At 40.9% G+C, this 19602-nt stretch overlaps 1 protein-coding gene across 2 annotated transcripts in view; it reads right to left on the reverse strand.

Annotated features, from left to right (window-relative positions):
* LOC111153324 (polypeptide N-acetylgalactosaminyltransferase 7) overlaps positions 1 to 19602 on the reverse strand; it is a 144117-nt gene that overhangs the window by 6322 nt on the left and 118193 nt on the right. The window contains exons 4-10 of one of the 2 annotated variants that reach the window (XM_022512281.1): positions 18631 to 18761; positions 18291 to 18370; positions 15756 to 15938; positions 12683 to 12800; positions 10833 to 10955; positions 4930 to 5148; positions 454 to 552 (exon numbers count right to left, since the gene is read on the reverse strand). In XM_022512281.1, coding sequence (XP_022367989.1) covers positions 454 to 552; positions 4930 to 5148; positions 10833 to 10955; positions 12683 to 12800; positions 15756 to 15938; positions 18291 to 18370; positions 18631 to 18761 — 953 coding nt within the window. Of the gene's footprint in view, positions 1 to 453; positions 553 to 4929; positions 5149 to 10832; positions 10956 to 12682; positions 12801 to 15755; positions 15939 to 16082; positions 16266 to 18290; positions 18371 to 18630; positions 18762 to 19602 lie in introns of both variants that reach the window. The other variant, XM_022512291.1, reaches the window with a different exon arrangement.

Here is a 19602-nt window from a genome sequence, read left to right on the forward strand (position 1 = left end):
AAAGTGGAAACAGATGATGTTTGACAATCTAAATTAGAGGCAAGAACAACACCCACATAAGGAAGTAAGAAAATATATTAGTGAAATGTTCCCTTACTGGGAGTAACACCCTAGCTAATTTATTAGGGGGAAATGTGGAATACTGAACACAATTTACAAATAAAATTACTACAGAGCTAGGCTTACATGGCTAGATACTTACATAGGAATATATTCTAATCTCTTAGATCAGACATAAATTCTAGATTCAGATTGCTTGTGTGAAAACTCAAAACCGTTCTCATCCCCTTCATCTAAGTAAATGCTTTAACACTGTCAGTTTTTTCACAGAATGTTTAATTTTACCCAAATAAACAAAACTATCAAATTAAAAAGTAAATGAAACCCCATGATCAGTAAGACTAGCTGTCGCAATGCAGCCGAATATGAAAACATGCAAGTATGGTTATTTACCTGATTCCCTCCCATCCTGTGGCAGGGCCCTAGTTCAACAAAGCCTCCGTTTGTCTTCCCCATGCTATCAATGCAGTAAACAGTCTCAAGGCCTCTGATCTACAAAAACGAACAAAGAACCAAAAAGCAGGCAACAGTTGAGTTTCAGTGAGCTCTAGCATCAGGTTAAGAGACTTTCATGCTAAATACTGCAGTTCACAGTGGAAATCTGGGTGTGTAATGTTAGGTGATGACAGTCTTGTCTGTCTTGGAGTAGCTCAGGGAATACCAGTCACCTCTGAAATCATTTACAGTCTTGAAGCCCACACTGGAATGGGCTTATTACTCCAACTGGGGGCACTAGTCCATAGATTTTGATAAAATACCACAGAAGAAAAAAATAAAAAGATACCATGAAATACAATGCCAGGTTCATGAGAATTCATGTGGATGAGAAGCAACAGAGCACAGCTAACCAGTGCTAACAGACACTGGCCCTAGATGTCTAGACCAGAATTAAGGACAAAAGAGAACTCCTTGAAATGGCTGTGCGACAATTTGGGTGGATGTCTCCAAGAGGCTCAGGAGGCAAAAGTCACGGCAGATGGGCCAGGCAGTGAGATTTTTCTCTGAGCATGAATGATGTAGGTGAGAAGCAACCACAGGGTTTCATCTTTGGAATGCCCATTTTGTATAAAACTCACCGTTTCCCTTCTCTGGAAATTCTATATATTTGTATTGCAATTATGAATTTTACAGGATTTGGATAAAATGTTTATCCTTTCATTTGGTCAGCAAATATTGATTGAGCACCTACGATGATTAGTGCTTTAGAAGATACAATGAGAATCAAGTCACGGGCTGGGGCCCTTGTGTCTGTGGCGTCCAGCAGGATGGACAGACAGGCATGTGGAGAAAGGAGCCTCTTGCCCTGCTTGGAGGGACGCTGAAGACTGTCCCCAGGGAGACATGGGGCTCAAACTGGTAGGGGTTCCCTGCAATGTTCAAGGAAACACTGAGAAGTGAGGCTTAACGTATAGGGGCCAGAGCGGGGACAGAGCTTAAAGTGAGGATATATTTAGGGGTGGCTTATAAAGGGAGAACAGAAAATTCCACCTATTCACTCACTCATGACTTTATTTATTCATCAAATATTTGGTGAGTAAATACTGTGTCAGGAATGTTGTAAGGCTCTGTTATACCAGGGAACAAAATGGATAAAAGATCCTTGCCCCAGCGAGTTTACATTCTAGGGAGGGAAAGACAGAAAATAAGCAGAAAACATAACAAACATGTTTGGAAGTGGTAAGCGCCATGGAAAAATGAAAAAGAGCAAGTTCAAGGTGGGGGCTGAGAGGGTTAGGGGACAGCAGGGCAGATTCTCACTGAGAAGGTAACATCTGAGCAGTCTTGAGCGGATATACAATTGACCCTTGAACAACGCAGGGATTAGGGGAGACAACCTCCCACACAGTCAAAAACCTGTGTATATATAGCTTTTGATTTCCCCCAAACTTCACTACTAACAGCCTACTGTTGACCGGAAGCCTTACCAGTAACAAACAGTCACTTAACACATACTCTGCATATTATATGTATTATATACTGTATTCTTACAATAAAGCCAGCAAGAGAAAAGAAAAATGTTAAGAAAATCATAAGGAAGAGGGGCGCCTGGGTGGTTCAGTTGGTTAAGGGGCTGCCTTCGGCTCAGGTCATGATCCCAGAGTCCTGGGATGGGGCCCCGCATTAGGGACCCTGCTCAGCAGGGAGTCTGCTTCTCCCTCTCCCTCTGCTCTTCCCCCCAGGCCCCACTCCTGCCCATGCTCTCTCTCTCAAATAAAATCTTAAAAAAAGAAAAGAAAAGAAAAGAAAGAAAAAGAAAGAAAGAAAAAAATCGTAAGGAAGAAAAAATACATTCCCTATATTTAAAAAAAAAAAAAATGCGTGTGTAAGTGGACCTGGGCAGTTCAAACCGGTGTTGTTCAAGGGTCAACTGTATAAACGTCAGGCCTGTGTGAAGAGGCGGGCTTTGCTTTTGGGCAGAGAGAACAGCAAAGGCAGGTGCATGCCTGCCCCGACTGAACACCAGGAAGATGGCGGTGGGGCTGACACAGAGTGGGGAGAGTAGCGGCAGGAGAGGCCAGAGAACAGTGGGGTCAGACTGCATATTGGCCTCGAGCCCACTAGGAGGGCCTCTGCCTTCACTCCACTGCAGGTTTCTAACAGAAGAGTTCCGTGACCTGACTCACATTTTCAAAAGAGCACTCTGCCTGCTGGCTGAGAACAGGCCACACGAAGGCAAAGTTAATCTCAGAGATGTAGTGGCTTAAAGCACAGTAAGAAAGGCTCAGATTTGGTAACTGGATGTGATGTATGAGAGAAGAGGATTCAAAGGAGAAGCCCAAGTTTTATCCTGAGCAATCAGCAAAGACAGGCTGGGGAGGGAACATAAGGAGTTCAGTTTTGAATACATTGAGTTTGAAGTGACTGTCAGATCATCTGCTGGAGACTGCAAGTAGCATGTTGGAAGGACTTGTCTGGGCTCCGGGAGAGAGATTTGGGCTAGAGATAGAAAGCCAGAGTCATCAGCATGTAGATGGTTTCAAAGTCAGGAGACCCGATGAGATCATCAAGAGGACTCATTCCTTTTATGAAGAAGGCACTATATTAATCAGGTGTTCTTGGAGATTAAAAGAGAACCGAAATCTGGTCTGGACTTCCAGGGGCTCATGGTCCAGCTGGGAGTCAAACCTAGTTTGCTATAACAGAACACGGAGTACGGCGGCGGGGTGGGGGGGGGGATTAAACCAAGAGGTGAACAGCTTAAGTTTTGGCTTCTTTTATTTCCAAACTCTATGTGCTGGAATCCCTCAGGGCTGGATCCCAACTTCTTTTATCTATCTCTATTTTCTCCCTACGTGAGTTCACTCCGTGTCATGAAACAATCTACTGCCGATGGCTCCGAATGTACAGCGCGCTCTTCTGGCCTTCAGTTTCCCGGGTGCACCTGGCTGTCTGACGTCCAGGCGCGCCACCCGACCAGAACGCCAATAAAGAACTCGCCATTCCCAACCCTTCCCCCACTTCCCCTCTACCAGCCTCCCCATCTCAGCTGCCACCTCAGCGGCTACTCAGAGAAAAAACAAAACTAGTCATCTTGGCCCATATCCTTCACATCCCCATCCATCAGCAACCTGCCTCCAGATAAAATACGTATCTCACATTGGTCTGCTCGCCTCCATTCCAATTTTGACTTCCTGGTCTCCGCTACCATCGCTTCTCACCGGAACTACCCTACCAGGCTTCCTAACTGGCATCCCTGTTTCTACTCTAAACCCTCACAGCAGGGTGATTAAAAAGCAAAGCTTAAATCAATTTCTGTTACCTCCTTAAAACCCTCCCATGGCTTCCTACCCCCACAGGATAAAGGCCTTCCTGACTCAGAGCCTCTAACCTCACCATTTTCTTCACTTGGAACATTCTCTCCTGGCTCTCTGGTGTATCACTGACATCTCAGATTAAATGTCACCTCTTCCAAGAAGTCTTCCATAATCTGTCCCTCCGTCCTCCTGAACATCACCTGTTTATTTCCTTTGTAGGCCTCAACACCATCTGCCATTACCTTCCTCGTCTTCCCTGTTGTTGTCTCTTTCCCCCACTAACCCAAGGGGAGAGCCTTTCCCTGATGAAAAGGGCCTGCCTGTCTTATTTCATGTATAGGAGAGTGACTGGGACATAGCAGGCCCTTGACCAGTAGTTGCTGAATATGTACCTAAGCAACAGTACCCAGGTTTAAAAAGTTCATGGCACATTTAATACACCCATGAGGTAGCAGTATGAAGGCTCATGGGTGCATAAAATCAGAAATGAGGTTACAAAGGGAAGTCTGAAAAAACAAATGACAACACCAATCAATGCCTTGGCCTACTTTACTTGTTTTCAGTTATCATTAATTCATTCATTCATTTGACAAGCACTGTTTGGGTGCCTATTGTATATGGGTGGTCTTTAATTAGTCCACTGGGACATATGGTGAACCAGGTCCTGAACACGGAGACTAGCTGAGAGATAGGCAATTTTGAATGTTACGAGAACCCATGGAAAGATCAAGAACTCAGTCTTTCTGATGGATTGAGGAAGAATAAGAAAGGCTTTTTAGAACTGGCACTCTCTAAATTGAGAGCAACAGGAAAAGTTAGACTTAGTCAGGAAAAGGACTTGGGAAGGAGAGGCAGGGAAGGGGCAGGAGGAGCTGCAGGGAGTGTACGGCATTCCAGGATGGAGAGCCGTAAGTCCAAGAGCTGAGAGCAGGGGACACAGTGGTTGGGCCAGGGGTCAGGGGGTCAAGGGAGGTGTCATGGTCTGGTGGAAAGGTAGAGGAGAAACTTTACTCCAAGAATTCTTTCCTTTCACTCACATATTTCCATCTCCTTCTGCCTTCTCCTAAACTCAGTCTCCAAACATTTTGAGATTGGAATACCTGCCAGTACTTACTTCTCCCCATTCGACATTTTTCGGTGGCAAAGGGTAGTGTGAAGTTATGTCATAAGCTATTTCTTCCATGAACCATTTGAAACTTTTGCAGTTGTGATCTTCCCGAAATTTTTTCAGCTCAGATATATCTCCATATGGTAAGGCCTTTGATTCAGGACGACTAGCATAGAAGTAGTCTTTGTATTCATCCCACCAAACTTCTACAACTCTAACATAATTCTGTGAAAAAGAAGACAACATTAAGAAAAAGAAAAATATCGCAATGCAGTCATCTTAGACACACGGAATATGACCAACATATAACAAACTCATTTTGATAGGACCTGATATTTAATTAAACAAATGCAAGTCAGTTGACGACCTGAATATGTCAATTGCTAAAGATAAAATGTCATAAACGTTCAACTAAGAAGTGACGGACACAGAATCTGACATCACCGAGCTGTAAAAATCATATATTCTAAGATCGTATGTTCTGTCCACCTTCTAGAGGAAGAAGGTCAAGTTCAGAGAGGGTTTAGGAGAGGGCTTCTGGACACAGATGCTCCTTCACCCAGAATGATCTCTTTCTATTAGAACCACACTACTAGCATGTGTAGAGAAAAGGCTCATTTCAGAAACCATCACAACAAACAATAGCTGTGTTGAATAAAACACTTTTTTTTTTCTTTGCAAGTGGCTTTTTTGGGTCACGGTACGACTATAATAGAACCATTTTGCTATCACCCAGAATTAACCAGCCAGTTTCCCCAACTGATGCACTATGAGGAACAGAATTTAAGGAACAATAAAACAAGCTCATGTTGTGATAACTGACAAAGACCTATCTTGTAAGGTTTAATGGAATGAATGCACGTGGGTGTGAATATTATGACAGCTGGAATACATACTCAATCTAGTCCCTTGGTCTCCAACATCGTTCATCAGCACATTTTCTCTATAAAAGGCCAGAGGCTAAGGATCTTTGGCAACAGTGGGCCACACAGTCTCTGCAGCAACTACTGAGCTCTGCTGTTGTCATGAGAAGGTAGTTTACACAACATGCAGACAGATGGGTGTGCTGGTGCTTCCCTATTACTTTATTTACTAAAAAGGGCTGGATCTGGTCTAAAGGCCATTGTTGCTGAGCCCTGTTTTACATCAGGAGTAGAAAACAGCTTGTGCACTGGAAACTAATGGCATATTTGATATTGGCTAATTGAATTTAAATTAAAAAAAAAAAAAGAGGAAAACACCTTGTATTCAGATTAAGATTGTCCTAGGCTATGACTACCACAGGGTGAACATAGACGTGCAGTTGCCAAAAGCCCCTGGATTCCAAGAATGTTGTATGTGGTAGTATTGTAACGTAACACATAATGTTATAGCTAAATTGTCTTGACTTTTGCAAAGTCACCCAAAATTGAATACAGCCCATGTCTTCTAGATACGAATGCACAGAAAGAATTCAGGGCACACACATATGGTTACAGTGATGCAAAGAAGGGGCATTTCATTGTTTGGGAAGGAGAAGGCTAGAGGGGCAGCTTGGAGGAACAAGGGACAGCTCAGCCTCGAAGGAGTGGTTCATTATGTGGGAATGGTATTCAGGGTAAAGAGAAACCCAAAAGAAGTGTGACTTATCATGGTGCATTTGGAATCCTACAAATAGTTTTTCACACCATAGCTTGTCGTGCTTTGTGAAAATTATAAAGCATTTAGGGTCTAGTGTACATTGAGCGCTTAAAAAGTGTTAGCTATTATTATTATTATTCTTTTTTAAGGACTTTGAATTTTATCCTTTAGCAGAGAGCCATCAAAAGGTTTTAAGCAGGTACAGATATCAGATTTAATGTTCAGGGGAGTGACACTGGTGGTGAGTAGGAGATGGACCGAAGGGGGTTGCAGCTGATGGCAGAGAACCAAGTAGGGGGCTATTTAATATCCATGGGATTCGAGGACCTGTGCAAAGCATAGAAAGGGAGGATTTCAGAGATAGGTATGAGGCAGAATCCTCAGGGCTTGGTAAGATGGAGGGAAGAGAGGAAGATTACACTAACATCCCCCTCAAAGTTTCATTCACGGGCAAACAGAGGATGCAGGAAAAGGATTGCTTTTGGGAAAAAGTTAAAATGTTCAGCTTTGACTATATTGAGTCTGAAATGCTTGAGGGACATCTAAGAAGTTAATTCTAGGAGACAATTGCCTATCAAAGTCAGCAGCTCAGAGACGACAGACGAGCTGGATGAACAGACGTAAGCCACTGGCACACTGTGGCTGAAGCGGATGATGGAGGGAAAAAGGGCCTGGCACATTCTAGGCACTCACGGAGTATAAACAGAATGTTACATTTATCGGTCGTTTTCCCGATATGTACAGTTAATTTTTAGAGTGGATAAAGATTTCCCTCTCATCACTTTTCCTGTTCCTTGTAGCACAGGCCTTCATGAATCAATGTGACTTTCCATTAATTCTTTGGGATTAATTCTTTGGGTCCAGCTCCAAGGGCAGGTTCTTTTCCTGCAATGCCAGTGAGCCCTGGTGTTAATTTGGTGCTCTTTGTCTTATTGGGGATATTTTAGTCTCATCTCCTCTGGTAGCTGGGGCTCCATTTGGCCATTTCTATGATAAACTGGCTAGTTAGAAAGCTGTGTTCATTCCTTAAGACCTTTCCATCTCTGCTTCTATTATCTACTTCCCTTTAAGGAACTGTTCCAAGTTGCATCTACAGCCAATAATAAACTTCCCTCTGCTTTTGACTTGGTTTAAGGGCTCCAGAAAATGAAGAGAATCAGACTCCTATGCACTTAGAATTTATGAAAGCAGCCCAACTAGAGGAACTTCAAAGTTACTCGGTCAAGAATAGAGGACTTCATCTTCCTAGCAGTGGGATATTTGGTCTCTGTGTGAAGCTTTTCTGCTTTATTCCTGGTTTGAGAGAAAAAAGACATTAATCTTTTGCAAGCATTGTTCAAAAATCTGATTTTGTTTACTGCACAAACTCCTAATAGGATTATTTTAGAACAAACAAAAATAATATTTTATTTGTGTGAAAATAGTAGAAGCTGACATTTTCCTTTCAACTATTTTCTGACAGAGTGGCAGGTTTTGTTTTGTTTTGTTTTTTAAATTTTTCTGAGATGTCGTCTCATGGAGAACATTCAATATAAAAATCTTAATCAGAATAGGATACAAAGAATAATCTTAAAAAATAATAAGATCCCTGATAAACACAGATGCAAAAAATCTTCAACAGAATATCAGTAAGGTGAATTCAACTATACACTGAAAGGATTATACACCATGATCAACTGGGATTATTTCAGGGATGCAAAGATGGTTCAATGTTCACAAATCAATCAACGTGATACACCACTTTAATAAAAAGAATAACAAAAATCATGTAACTTTCTCAATGGATGCAGAAAGAGCATTTGATGAAAGTCAAGATCTATTTATGATAAAAATTCTCAACAAAGTGAATACAGAGGGAACGTACTTCAACATAATGGAGGCTATGTATGACAAGCCCATGAGCTAACATCATACTCAATGATGAAAAGCCAAAAGATTTCCTTCTAAGATCTGGGACAAGGATGCCCACTCTTGCCACTTTTATTCAACTTAGTGTTGGAAGTCCTAGCCATGGCAATCAGACAAGAAGAGAAATAAAAAGCATTCAAATTGGGAAAGAAGAAGTAAAACGGTCACTTTTTGCAGATGACATGACACTTTACATGGAAAACCCTGAAGACTCTACCCAAAAAGCTATTAGAACTAATAAATGAATTCGGTAAAGTTGTAGGATACAAAATTAATATACATAAGTCTGTTGTATTTCTATATACTAATAATAAGCTATCAGAAAAAGAAATTAAGAAAATAGTCCATTTATAATTGCATCAAAAACATCGAGAAATAAATTCAACTAAGGAGGCAAAAGACCCATACTCCAAAAACTATAAGACACTGATGAAAGAAATTGAAGATAACACATAAAAAAATGGAAAGATATACCACATTCATGGACTAGAAAAATCAATATTATTAAAATGTCCATACTACCCAAAGCAATTTACAGACTCAGTGCAATATCTATCAAAATATCAATAGTATTTTTCATAGAATGAGAACAAATAATCCAAAAATTTGTGTGGAACCACAAAAGACCCTGAATAGCCAAAGCAATCTTGAGAAAGAAGAACAAACCTGGAGGTATCATGCTCCCTGATTTGAAATTATACCACAAAGTTATAGTAATCAAAACAGTATGTTACTGGCACAAAAACAGATACATACCCCAATGGAACAGAATAGACAGGCCAGAAATAAACCCAAGCTTATGTGGTTAATTAATCTTTGACAAATGAAGCCAAGGGGAAAAGGCAGTTTCCTCAATAAATGTTAGGAAAACTGGACAGCCTCTTGCAAAAGAATAAAACTAGACCACTTTCCTATTAACCATTATACAAAATAAACTCAAAATGGACTAAAGACTTAAACATAAGACCTGAAACCATAAAATTCCTAAGAAAACATAGGAAGTAAGCTCTTGAACAACATTTTTTTGGATCTCTCTCCTCAGGCAAGTACAACAAAAGAAAAATAAACACATGGGTCTACATCAAACTAAAAAGCTTTTGTATAGTGAAAGAAACCATCAACAAAATGAAAAGGCATCCTTCTGAATGGGAGGATATTTGCAAATGATCCAACCAGACAGGAATTAATATCCAAAATGATAAAGAACTCATATGACTCAATATAAAAATGCAAAAAAAAATCAAATAATGGGCAGATGACCTGAATGGACATTTCTCCAAAGAAGACAGACACGTAGCTAACAGATACATGAAAAGCTACTTAACCTCACTAATCATCAGTGAAACACAAATCAAAACCACAAGGAGATATCACCTCACACCTGTCAGAATGGCTATTGTCAAAACAATAAGAAATAAGTGTTGGTGAAGATAAGAGGAAAAAGGAACCCTTGAGTGCTGCTTTTGAAAATTGGTGCAGCCACTATGGAAAACAGTATGGAGATTCCTCAAAAAATTAAAAACAGAACTATCCTACAACCTAGGAATTCTACTTCTCAGTATTTACCCAAAGAGTACAAAAACACTAATTCAAAAAGATATATGTGTCCCTATGTTCACTGCAGCATTAGTTATAATACAATTTACAATCACAACAGCCAAGCTATGGAGCAACTTAAGTGTCCATTGATAATACTGATAGATAAAGAAGATGTGGGATATATAAATATATACACACTCACACACACACACACACACACACACACACACACACACACACACACACACAGTGCAATTTTACTCAGTCATAAAAAAGAATGAAATCTTGCCATTTGTTAGAACATGGATGGACCCAGATGGACAACATGGCTGGTATTAAGGTAAGTGAAATAAGTAAGGCAGAGAAAGACAAATACCATATGATTTCACTTCTATGTGGAATCTAAAAGACAAAACAAACAAACAAGCAAACAAAGCAAAGCGGGCAGATGGCTGACACGGGGGAAGGGGGAGGCAATGCACAGCATAGGGACCAGAGTTAATAACACTGTAACAGCTTCAATGGTGACGGATGGTAGCGAGATTTATTGAGATCACTTCCCAACGTATATACATGTTGAATACCTGTGTATACCTGTAATCTAACACCTATAATACTGTATGTCAGCTCTACTTCAAATAAAAACAAAACAAAACAAAAATAATAAGGTGTTTCATGAGTAAGTCCAGCTTAAGCTAGAAGGGAGAACCAGCGTTGACTGCTTCAATGATTTATCGCACTCCGGGAGCTGCCATTGAAATGACTTCAATGTGTGGGCTATCAATGGAGGGGCGTGTGGTACAGAGCTCCCCAGGCCACTCTCCTGGTATCCAAAGACTCACCTTCAGAGTTGGAGAAGAGCCAACATAAATGGGTGGAGGATTCCCTTGCCAGCCCTCGAGACGGTAGATGTGTCCAACGCGAGAGCAGGGGACAAACAGCAATTTGCCGCCACACTGCCATATCTATCGGGGGAAAACACATGTGGAAGTTGTTTCATATATCAAAATAAATTATACTTGAAAATTTGTCTTATAAATGTAAATGTAAAATCTAAATTAGATACAGCGTCCATGGGGAATTCATAGATGAAACGAATCCTAAAATAATGTGTTTTCAAACTCCTATGATACCAAACAAGGCAGTATGGAATGCAGTAATACTCCACTCCTCAGGGCCCCTTGTGTACTTGTAGCTTTAAACAACCTTCGCACAGTGTAACCTTGCAAAGTCACACAGATTCTTCATTCCTGGTATCACTCGCCATTTCCAAGGCTAATGGATTTCCCACCTGGGTGATTATTATAATAACCTCCAAATTGGCTTCTTCACTTCCTGCTTCTCTCCACTCTATGCTATCCTTATTTATAGTAAGATTATTCTAGCTGAAGGGCAGCTCTGGGTCATGTTATTCCCTTGCTTAGCATCTTCAATAGGTTGCCCCCGGCTTATCAAATTCAGTAAAAATCTCTTGGCTCAACATCGGAGTGCCTCCTCTATACAATCCCAACATAAGTGTCCACTTCCCCTTCTTGGATGTCTTTCTTACTCAGGCCATCAGATTATGCTAAAGTGTGCTCTCACTGTTTGCTGAACGTATTCTTCTTGTTCCCACCTTTGTACCTGCTAACCCAGTCTACCTGCCCTGGGGTCTCCTTCCCTTCCCTTTATCTCTGCCTATCGATATCATGCCCACCTTCCTAGTCTGCCTCAAATCCTCCCTCCAGGATGATGCTGTTTCTTAATCACACCAACTGAATGCCATCTACCTTCTTATTGTATTATGAATTTAATTCTAATCTCTTCTTACGAACTCTAACTTCCTTCAGAGCAGGGACTGAGTTATTCTTCTTTCGTCTCTGGAAATTTAAGACCAGAGACAAATATCTGTTTAACTCCGACTGTGATATAGTTCTTTTTCTTGTGGACAGTGGGAGGTCGGGGTGGGAGCATGGACGGTATTACTGTCCAAGGACTGCCTCAACATCAGGGTGGGTGCTGCAGGAAGGCAGCTCCAGTGTCAGTCTGAGGATGCACAGTCATGGCTGGGGTCTGCTTCTGTCCTGAATCACCATGTCCTACAGTGATAAAGGGCAACAGTGTCAGTGGATGGTCAAATGTGGCCCCAACACATGCAGATTCCCTAAAGGGCTTTTATAACAAAAGGCTTCAAGGCACAGAAAGCCTGGAGGGTAAGGTGGGGAGTGGGGCGAGGAGGTACTTTCATTTTTTAAAAAAGATTTATTTATTTATTTCAGAGAAAGAGAGGGAGAGAGAGTGAGTATGTGTGTGAAACCAGGAGGAGGGACAGAGAGAGAGGCAGAGAGAATCCTCAAGCAGATTCCCCACTGAGTGCAGATCCTGACATGAGGTTCGATCCCAGGACCCCGAGATGGTGACCTGAGCTGAAACCAAGAGTTGGACACTTGACTAAGCCACCCAGGTGCCCTGGAACTTTCATTTTTGAAGTTTGCTGGCTTCAGTGTTGAGATGAGCCATGTAAGCATATAAGAAGTTGGGAGTTGACATTTTGCCCTATTTTTTCCCCAAAGGCATGCATTTTTGTTAGTTGTTCTTTATAATTTAGAGAAATGCATTAAACAGCCCCCCCCCCAAAGAAACAAGCCTTATCTGAAAGTCACAAAAGTCGGTAATGACTTAGAAAACCGCATTTGTTTAAATGAAATGTTACCTTGTATGAGATCTCAAAGTTTTCACCACCCCAGATCTGGAGGCCTGGATCATACAGACCCAGTTCAAAGAAGAACTCTCGTTCAATGGCAAATAATCCGCCAGCCATGGCAGGGGACCTAAGGGAAGAAACACTGCAGTAACTATTAAAGATAAACCCCCAGTACCCCTTCACCAACAGACAACAGCCTGTTTGGAACACAATCTAAGTAATGCACAGAAGAGACAACACCGATGGCCAAACATTAAGAAATTACAAAGCCTTCACAAAACAATCTGTTTATAATTCTTTATTGAATTTACTGATTTTTATCTGAAATCCAATTTGCAGTTCATTATGAAGTAGCGCATTGCACCATTCTGCCAGGAGAGGGCGCCTTCGTTCCCTTGTTGGTTTGAAAATTAAGCCTTGAGAGTTAGTTAAGATAGAATTTTTTTCTCTTTCACTCCTAAAAATACTGAGCCATACAGCCATGGTCTGCTAACTGCTCCTACAATGATTTATGAGTCATTCTAGGATGAGTGAAACCATAGACCATGGAAGTAGTCTGTCATTTTTTAATTTTATAGCTCAGGGGCATGCCAAATAAGGGTGTAAATCATGGCTGAACAGTCACAGTTCATTCAGAGTTTGCAAATGTAGCATGGAAACGACACAGGAGAATTAGACATTAGCTATTTACTGTGTCGGGAGGTAGAAATGCAAAGGGGCGATCTGCGGGGCTTCCTGAATGGAATCTTGAATTGGGTCCTTTCTGGGGACAAGCCACTCACATCTCTAGAGGAAGACATTTTCATCCTCCTCCCCCACAATTAATGATTAATGTGTCTTGATTCCTAAGTAGATTCCTCCATCTCAGAACCTTTTTCATCACTACACCTAACATTCAATTTGTCACTAATTCCTACTGATTTCACCTTGAAAAGGTATCTGGATCTTGTCCCTGCTGCTTCCATCCCAGACCAAGCTCCCGTCACTTGCACTGCTATGGTGACACCCCTGACTGTCTCTTCTATTCTGCCCTCATCCACATCGAATCTCATGGCAGGCAGCGTAGACTCAGTGTGGGCCCAGGGATGCCAGCCTCTCTCCCTGCTCTCCATGCGCAGCGGGCTTTCTCCGGAGTTCTTCACTGCTCTGCTCACACCTCCAACACGACAAATGCTCCTCTCTCAGGGTTTTACCTCGGCTGTTCGCTCTCCTGAAAAGTTCTTCCTCCCTGTCCACAGGACCAACTCCTGGCATTTAGGGCTCCTCCCAACTGGATTAGGTTCTCTCCCCACGAAGCTCCATGTACCCCGTGGTTTGCCTTCGCGCCGCTTTTGGCGGCTGCTATTCCAGAGTTATTCGTGTACTGATCTGTTTCATTTCTGTCTCACCCCTTATATTTTAAGTGCCATGAGAGAACATATCTTTGAAAAATTTATCCCCAGGAAACAATGTCTAGCACATAATAAGCATTCATTAAATATTTGTTGAGAAGATAAATAATAAATCAAGTAATACTTTCAATATTAAAGGAAATCACATCAAGCGAAGCCAATCTCTTAAGGTATGCTGCCTGACTTGGTAAGCAGAGCTATTGCATTCTTGGTTATTTTCATGGCACATTTATTTAACTCATTTAAAATTACTCCATTGTAACCATGCCTTTTTGATCTTTAAATGTATTCCTGTTTATGGGGCGCCGGGGTGGCTCAGTTGGTTAAGCGACTGCCTTCAGCTCAGGTCATGATCCTGGAGTCCTGGGATCGAGTCCCACATCGGGCTCCCAGCTCCACAAGGAGTTTGCTTCTCCCTCTGACCTTCTCCTCGCTCATGCTCTCTCTGTCTCTCTCTCTCAAATAAATAAATAAAAGGAAAATATTTAAATGTATTCCTGTTTATCTCAGTGTGTATTTTAAGATTCATCTTAACATGAAAACCGGTGAGTTATTTAAAGGGACACCCCCATGAATTTTTCTAGCCTGCTTAAAAAAATTCCTTTACTAGCCAAGCCCATGGAATTGGCAGAAATATAAATATAATCATTACCCTTTATTTTGTACACCAAGAAGTTCTTGTCAAATCAAGTAGGTAAGCAGTACATTCTTGGACTGTTTCAAAAAAAGAACTTCAAAGGGAAATTTGGAAAGCGTCAAAGCTTAAAATTCCATAATTTCCTTATGTTTGCCATCTCAGTATTTGAATATCATGACCGACCCAGATCCCGCCAGCATTTGCGTGACATTGGAAGCAACTTCCCAAAACAGGGTTCTAACATTATCAGTAGTATAACAAGGAGAGAGAGACCAAAAGCAGAACCATAAGATCTGAAAAAATTAGACACATTTAGAAGCTATACTAACATAAGACAAAAAAGTTTCATTTGGAGTCACTCTTGAAAGGCAGTGAATGTTTCAGCTAAACAACCAAAAGAATAGGGTAGGATAAACTGTTCTATTTGTCCCATAAGAAGGGACAAAAGCTGACTTTGGAATAAAGTTTCCTTTTAATCAAATGTTCTTCTGAGAAGGAAGTAATAAAGGGTTCTATGTAATATTTTCCAAAGTCAGGTATTTCTACACACCAGACCTAACCCGGTACAAAAGTATTATTTATGAGTTAGCATACAAAACAAAAAGAAGAAAAAGACGAGAATTCTCTTCTATTTGCCTTTCATTGTTAACACTATAGCCAAGGGATCAAAGTGGACATAAAGCTTGGACTGGAAATGATTTATGCATTTTTAATTTACAGAATGAAATTATGGCCAAAAGAATACAATTTGATGTCTACTCTACTAGGACGGGAGGGCAAAGATTTTTTCTACTTCTATTTGAAACCAATGCCATATAACCCCATCCCTAGATCCCCCCCACCCCCACAAATGAAGCTTGCATTTAGGGAAAAAAACAATTACAAAGAAGCAAATGTGAATTTAAACCTCGGAAATAATGCAAGGGAAAAAAAACTCTTACAGAATCTGCGATAGCAACTACAGTTCTAATAACAAATTTTTTAGCTTGGCAAGAGGTTAATATGTTAGCAGCAATTGGAGAAAAGAAAAACATGTAAGTGATTTAGTGATTACCGATATGGTTCAGTTTTTGTCTTTCTCATTCTCTTCTCTCGAGGGGTCAGAGGCACCCGTTTCCAGAGCATACTCCAATCCCATGCTCCTCGGGCATACCCATCTTCGTCACCACCCCCTTGGGGTACAATTTCATATGTGTTGCCATTTATGACATCTATAATCGGCACAGTGCAAATGGTTCTGTATTGTGTTGATGATGGCAGCAAAGATGAAATGCAAGGGTATGTATGGACCCACATATTTATACAAGCACATGGGGAAGGAAAAAAAAAAAAAGTACTTAGATAGACGTTCCACATAAGAAAATAAAGTAGCCATCTTTACCGATAAGGTTCAGTTTTATGTTTTCTTTTGGCTTTTTCCTTGTGGCTTAGAGGGATACGTTTCCATAGTAAACTCCAGTCCCAGGCCCCTCTGGCAAAACCATCTTCATCCCCACCTTGCTGCGGTTCAATGGAATAATCATTCCCATCTATGTAATCTATTAGAGGCACAGTACATGTAGTTCTGAAACATTTACAGAAAATGAAAAAGCGTTTAAGAACCCAAAACTGACTAGTTTACCATGCCTAACTATATTGTCTCTTTTTATTATTTTTTTTTTTTTTTGCATTAGAAGAGTTTAATACCTAATGGAAAATTGAATGAATGTTTTTAAAAGTCAAGGAGCCCTTTTTTTTGTGAAGGAAAGATGCAGCAGACTGTTCCCTTGGCTTACAGACAAATGTCAGGGACAAAGAGCCATGTCTTTGAACTTGATAGCACTTTCTCGTTTTTACTTTGGTCCTATAGGCAATTTTCTCCTGGTAATTTTTGCATTATTTACAAGATTTTCCTGCCTGTTATTTTCCCTCCTTATTCCTCCATTAAATAAAGATGAAAATGAATATAAATGTGAATGAGCGTGAATGTGCGTGTGACCGTGTGTGAGTGTGTGTGTGTATAGAAATAATACCAGCTACATACTCATACTCAGCAGTTCTCCCAACTCTCTGTACTCCTTTGGAAAAAGTTATTATGAAAATCTGTCTCTGTTCCTTTAGTGCATCAGGATCTTTTCCTGTTCCTTTAATTGCAATAAACAGCTGTTATAGCAAAAAAAAAAAAAAAAAAAAAGGTACAGTATTGTATTCCTGCTTTTTTTTAAAAAAGAGAGAAAAACAATCACTCAAAACCTGCTGAAGAACTTAAGTAGTGGCCTGAGAACGCAAAGCAAAAAATACCTCGTATTTGGGCTTCATAAAATGCTACTCCTATACGACCAGTTAGGTGTAGGATCAAGTCTGCAAAGATAATTTTGCACCCAGCTTGTTTTAATGGTCATCTTTGTCAGACAGGATTTTAAAATGCATTTCCTGAAATAGAGACTGCAGCTTTTCATAACCACATTAAGGTGCTTTTTAGAGGCTTAGAAGCCAAAGAGAAGAGAAAAACCTCCAGGGCTTAGAATTCTGATGTGGGGGGACTGGATTCCAGCCAGCGGCTTTATTCTCTGCAGACGGTGGATTCCCACGGACAGTGGGGGCGGGGGTCACTGTGGGGTACATGTGGGATTGCTGCGGACCCTGCAGGAAACCACTTCCTCACTGCGCCTGGAGACTGCCAGTTTTCACCTGGAGAGGGGAAGGTGTGTTATCTTTCTTCACTTCTCATGATTCTCAGATTTCTAAATAAATAGTGTAAAGTGTCCTAGAGAGATCTCAGTTTGATAGTTTATTAGCTGCTTGAATCAGGGCAAATCAATTAATTTCTCCAGGCTTCAATATCCTCTTCAGTACCATGGAGCTAATAATATCTACCTTGCGGGGCTGCCGTGAGGATTAAAACAGCGTGTGAAAAATGTTTATGATTGGCCTTCACACCAAACCCTCTGATGCTTAAATCCCCCAAAGTTCGCCCTTTGACTCATATTATTCACCACAGGGACATGTTTTTTTTTTCCCCCTCGATTCTGAAATAGTCAGAATTCTGGACTAAAAGCAGGAAAGGCTTCTGGAACTAGGAGACTGATGCTGCCTTCCACTGTTCAGACATTTCTGTAAATGTAATGGCGACTGACACATTTCCATGGAGTAGCTGTCGATTTCTAAACCCGAAGCCTTGACATGTGTCACAGCTGGTCTGAAGTAATAATTCAAAAGGGCCTAAAAAACCAACAAGTGTAATTTCAGAGCGTGCGCCTTCAGGCTTTAGAACCGTTACCACAGGGTAGAGGGAGCAATTAATGTTACTCTTTGAGAAAGCTTCTGGAGCTAGAGGATGTCTGTTCAATAACCCGACCACAAGACCACTCTTGAGTGAGACCCCCCTTGGCTTTTCATCCCAAATGCCTGACTGCCTGCGTCTGAGTCACCCCCAAGGCTGGGCAGGCCCCCACCCCTGGACACAACGAGCTGAAGGAGCACTTATGCTCCTCCTCAATGCTTGAGGCGCTGAGGGGAACTGGAATCAGAAGAATGAGAAGATGATTTGTCCTTCTACGACCAGGTTTACAGTTCCCCCAGGAAAGAAAAGAAAGCAAGGTAATGTTACCTGTCCTTGGAAATGGGAGCTACCAGTGGTGCATACCAGTTAACGGCCACCTCGCAGTGGGCATCAAGGTATATCAAAACCTTAAAGAAAGAGGCAGGTGAAAGAACATTCCTCATATTTGGCACATCGTGTATCACACACAATTTAAAATTAGATGCTAATATAAATCAGCATGAGAGTCTGTTCTGATATACGAGTTATCTGTTTAATCTAGCCAGCATTTTCATTTCAATAAAAAAAAAAACAAAAAACCAACATCCGAAGGGTACTTCAAAACATACATGATCGTTTAGTTAGCAAATCCAAGATGCCGAAAGGGTAAACATCCAACGTTTCCTACCTGTCCAAGTTTGGCCTTCTGGGCGCCAATACTTCGTGCTTGAATCAAACCTTCTCTTCTCTCATTTCGAAATACCTTCACTAAGCCATTCCACAGCTTAATATAGTCATCTAGTTTTCCTTTTAAGTGTTCTATGAATAAAAAAATTCAATCAACATTACAAATTATATTGATATCTATAAACCAGTCAGACTATTATTTTTTTTTCAAGGAACAGGAACGGGCAACAGGTCCTTTGGGCAGTCGATTTGAAACAGACTGAACATTTGTGGAAAACTCAGGTAGTGTGCATTATTTGAGTTAATATTTGAGCTTAATACGCCTACAGAGAACTGTTTAGCCTGAGAGTTATCAAAGATCTCTCCAAACATTAAATATATGATGACTAGGCTAGCTGACATGGAAACCGTTTTTATAAAAAATTCACATACGTAATGTCATATCTAAAAGCTTTAAGGCAAACATTTTGTTTGTTTCGGCAGAAGAAAAGTCTCCAGATTTCTGAAGATACACTGACTATAAGTAACATTATGTGACTTTACTGGCATCTACACAAGGTATAGGTTAACATTTGTTTCTTGGCCATCTTCCTCCCGCTGTGATCAGCGTTCAAGGTTGCAGTCTTGGTGTTATATAGTTTCGATCAAGTTAGCAAATAATAATCAAAGAGTACAATTTTCTCTTTATTTTGGGTATCAACAAGGGTATTTATGTATGTATGTATATACATATACATATGTATATACATATAAAAATATATATGCATGGGGCGCCTGGGTGGCTCAGTGGGTTAAAGCCTCTGCCTTCAGCTCGGGTCATGATCCCGGAGTCCTGGGATCGAGCCCCACGTCGGGCTATCTGCTCAGCGGGGAGCCTGCTTCCCTTCCTCTCTCTCTGCCTGCCTCTCTGCCTACTTGTGATCTCTCTCTCTGTCAAATAAAAAAAATATATATATGCATAAGTGAATATTTA

The sequence above is a fragment of the Enhydra lutris genome, unplaced genomic scaffold (assembly GCF_002288905.1).
Source record: "Enhydra lutris kenyoni isolate GAN:26980312 unplaced genomic scaffold, ASM228890v2 scaffoldscaffold3, whole genome shotgun sequence".
NCBI lineage: Eukaryota > Metazoa > Chordata > Mammalia > Carnivora > Mustelidae > Enhydra > Enhydra lutris.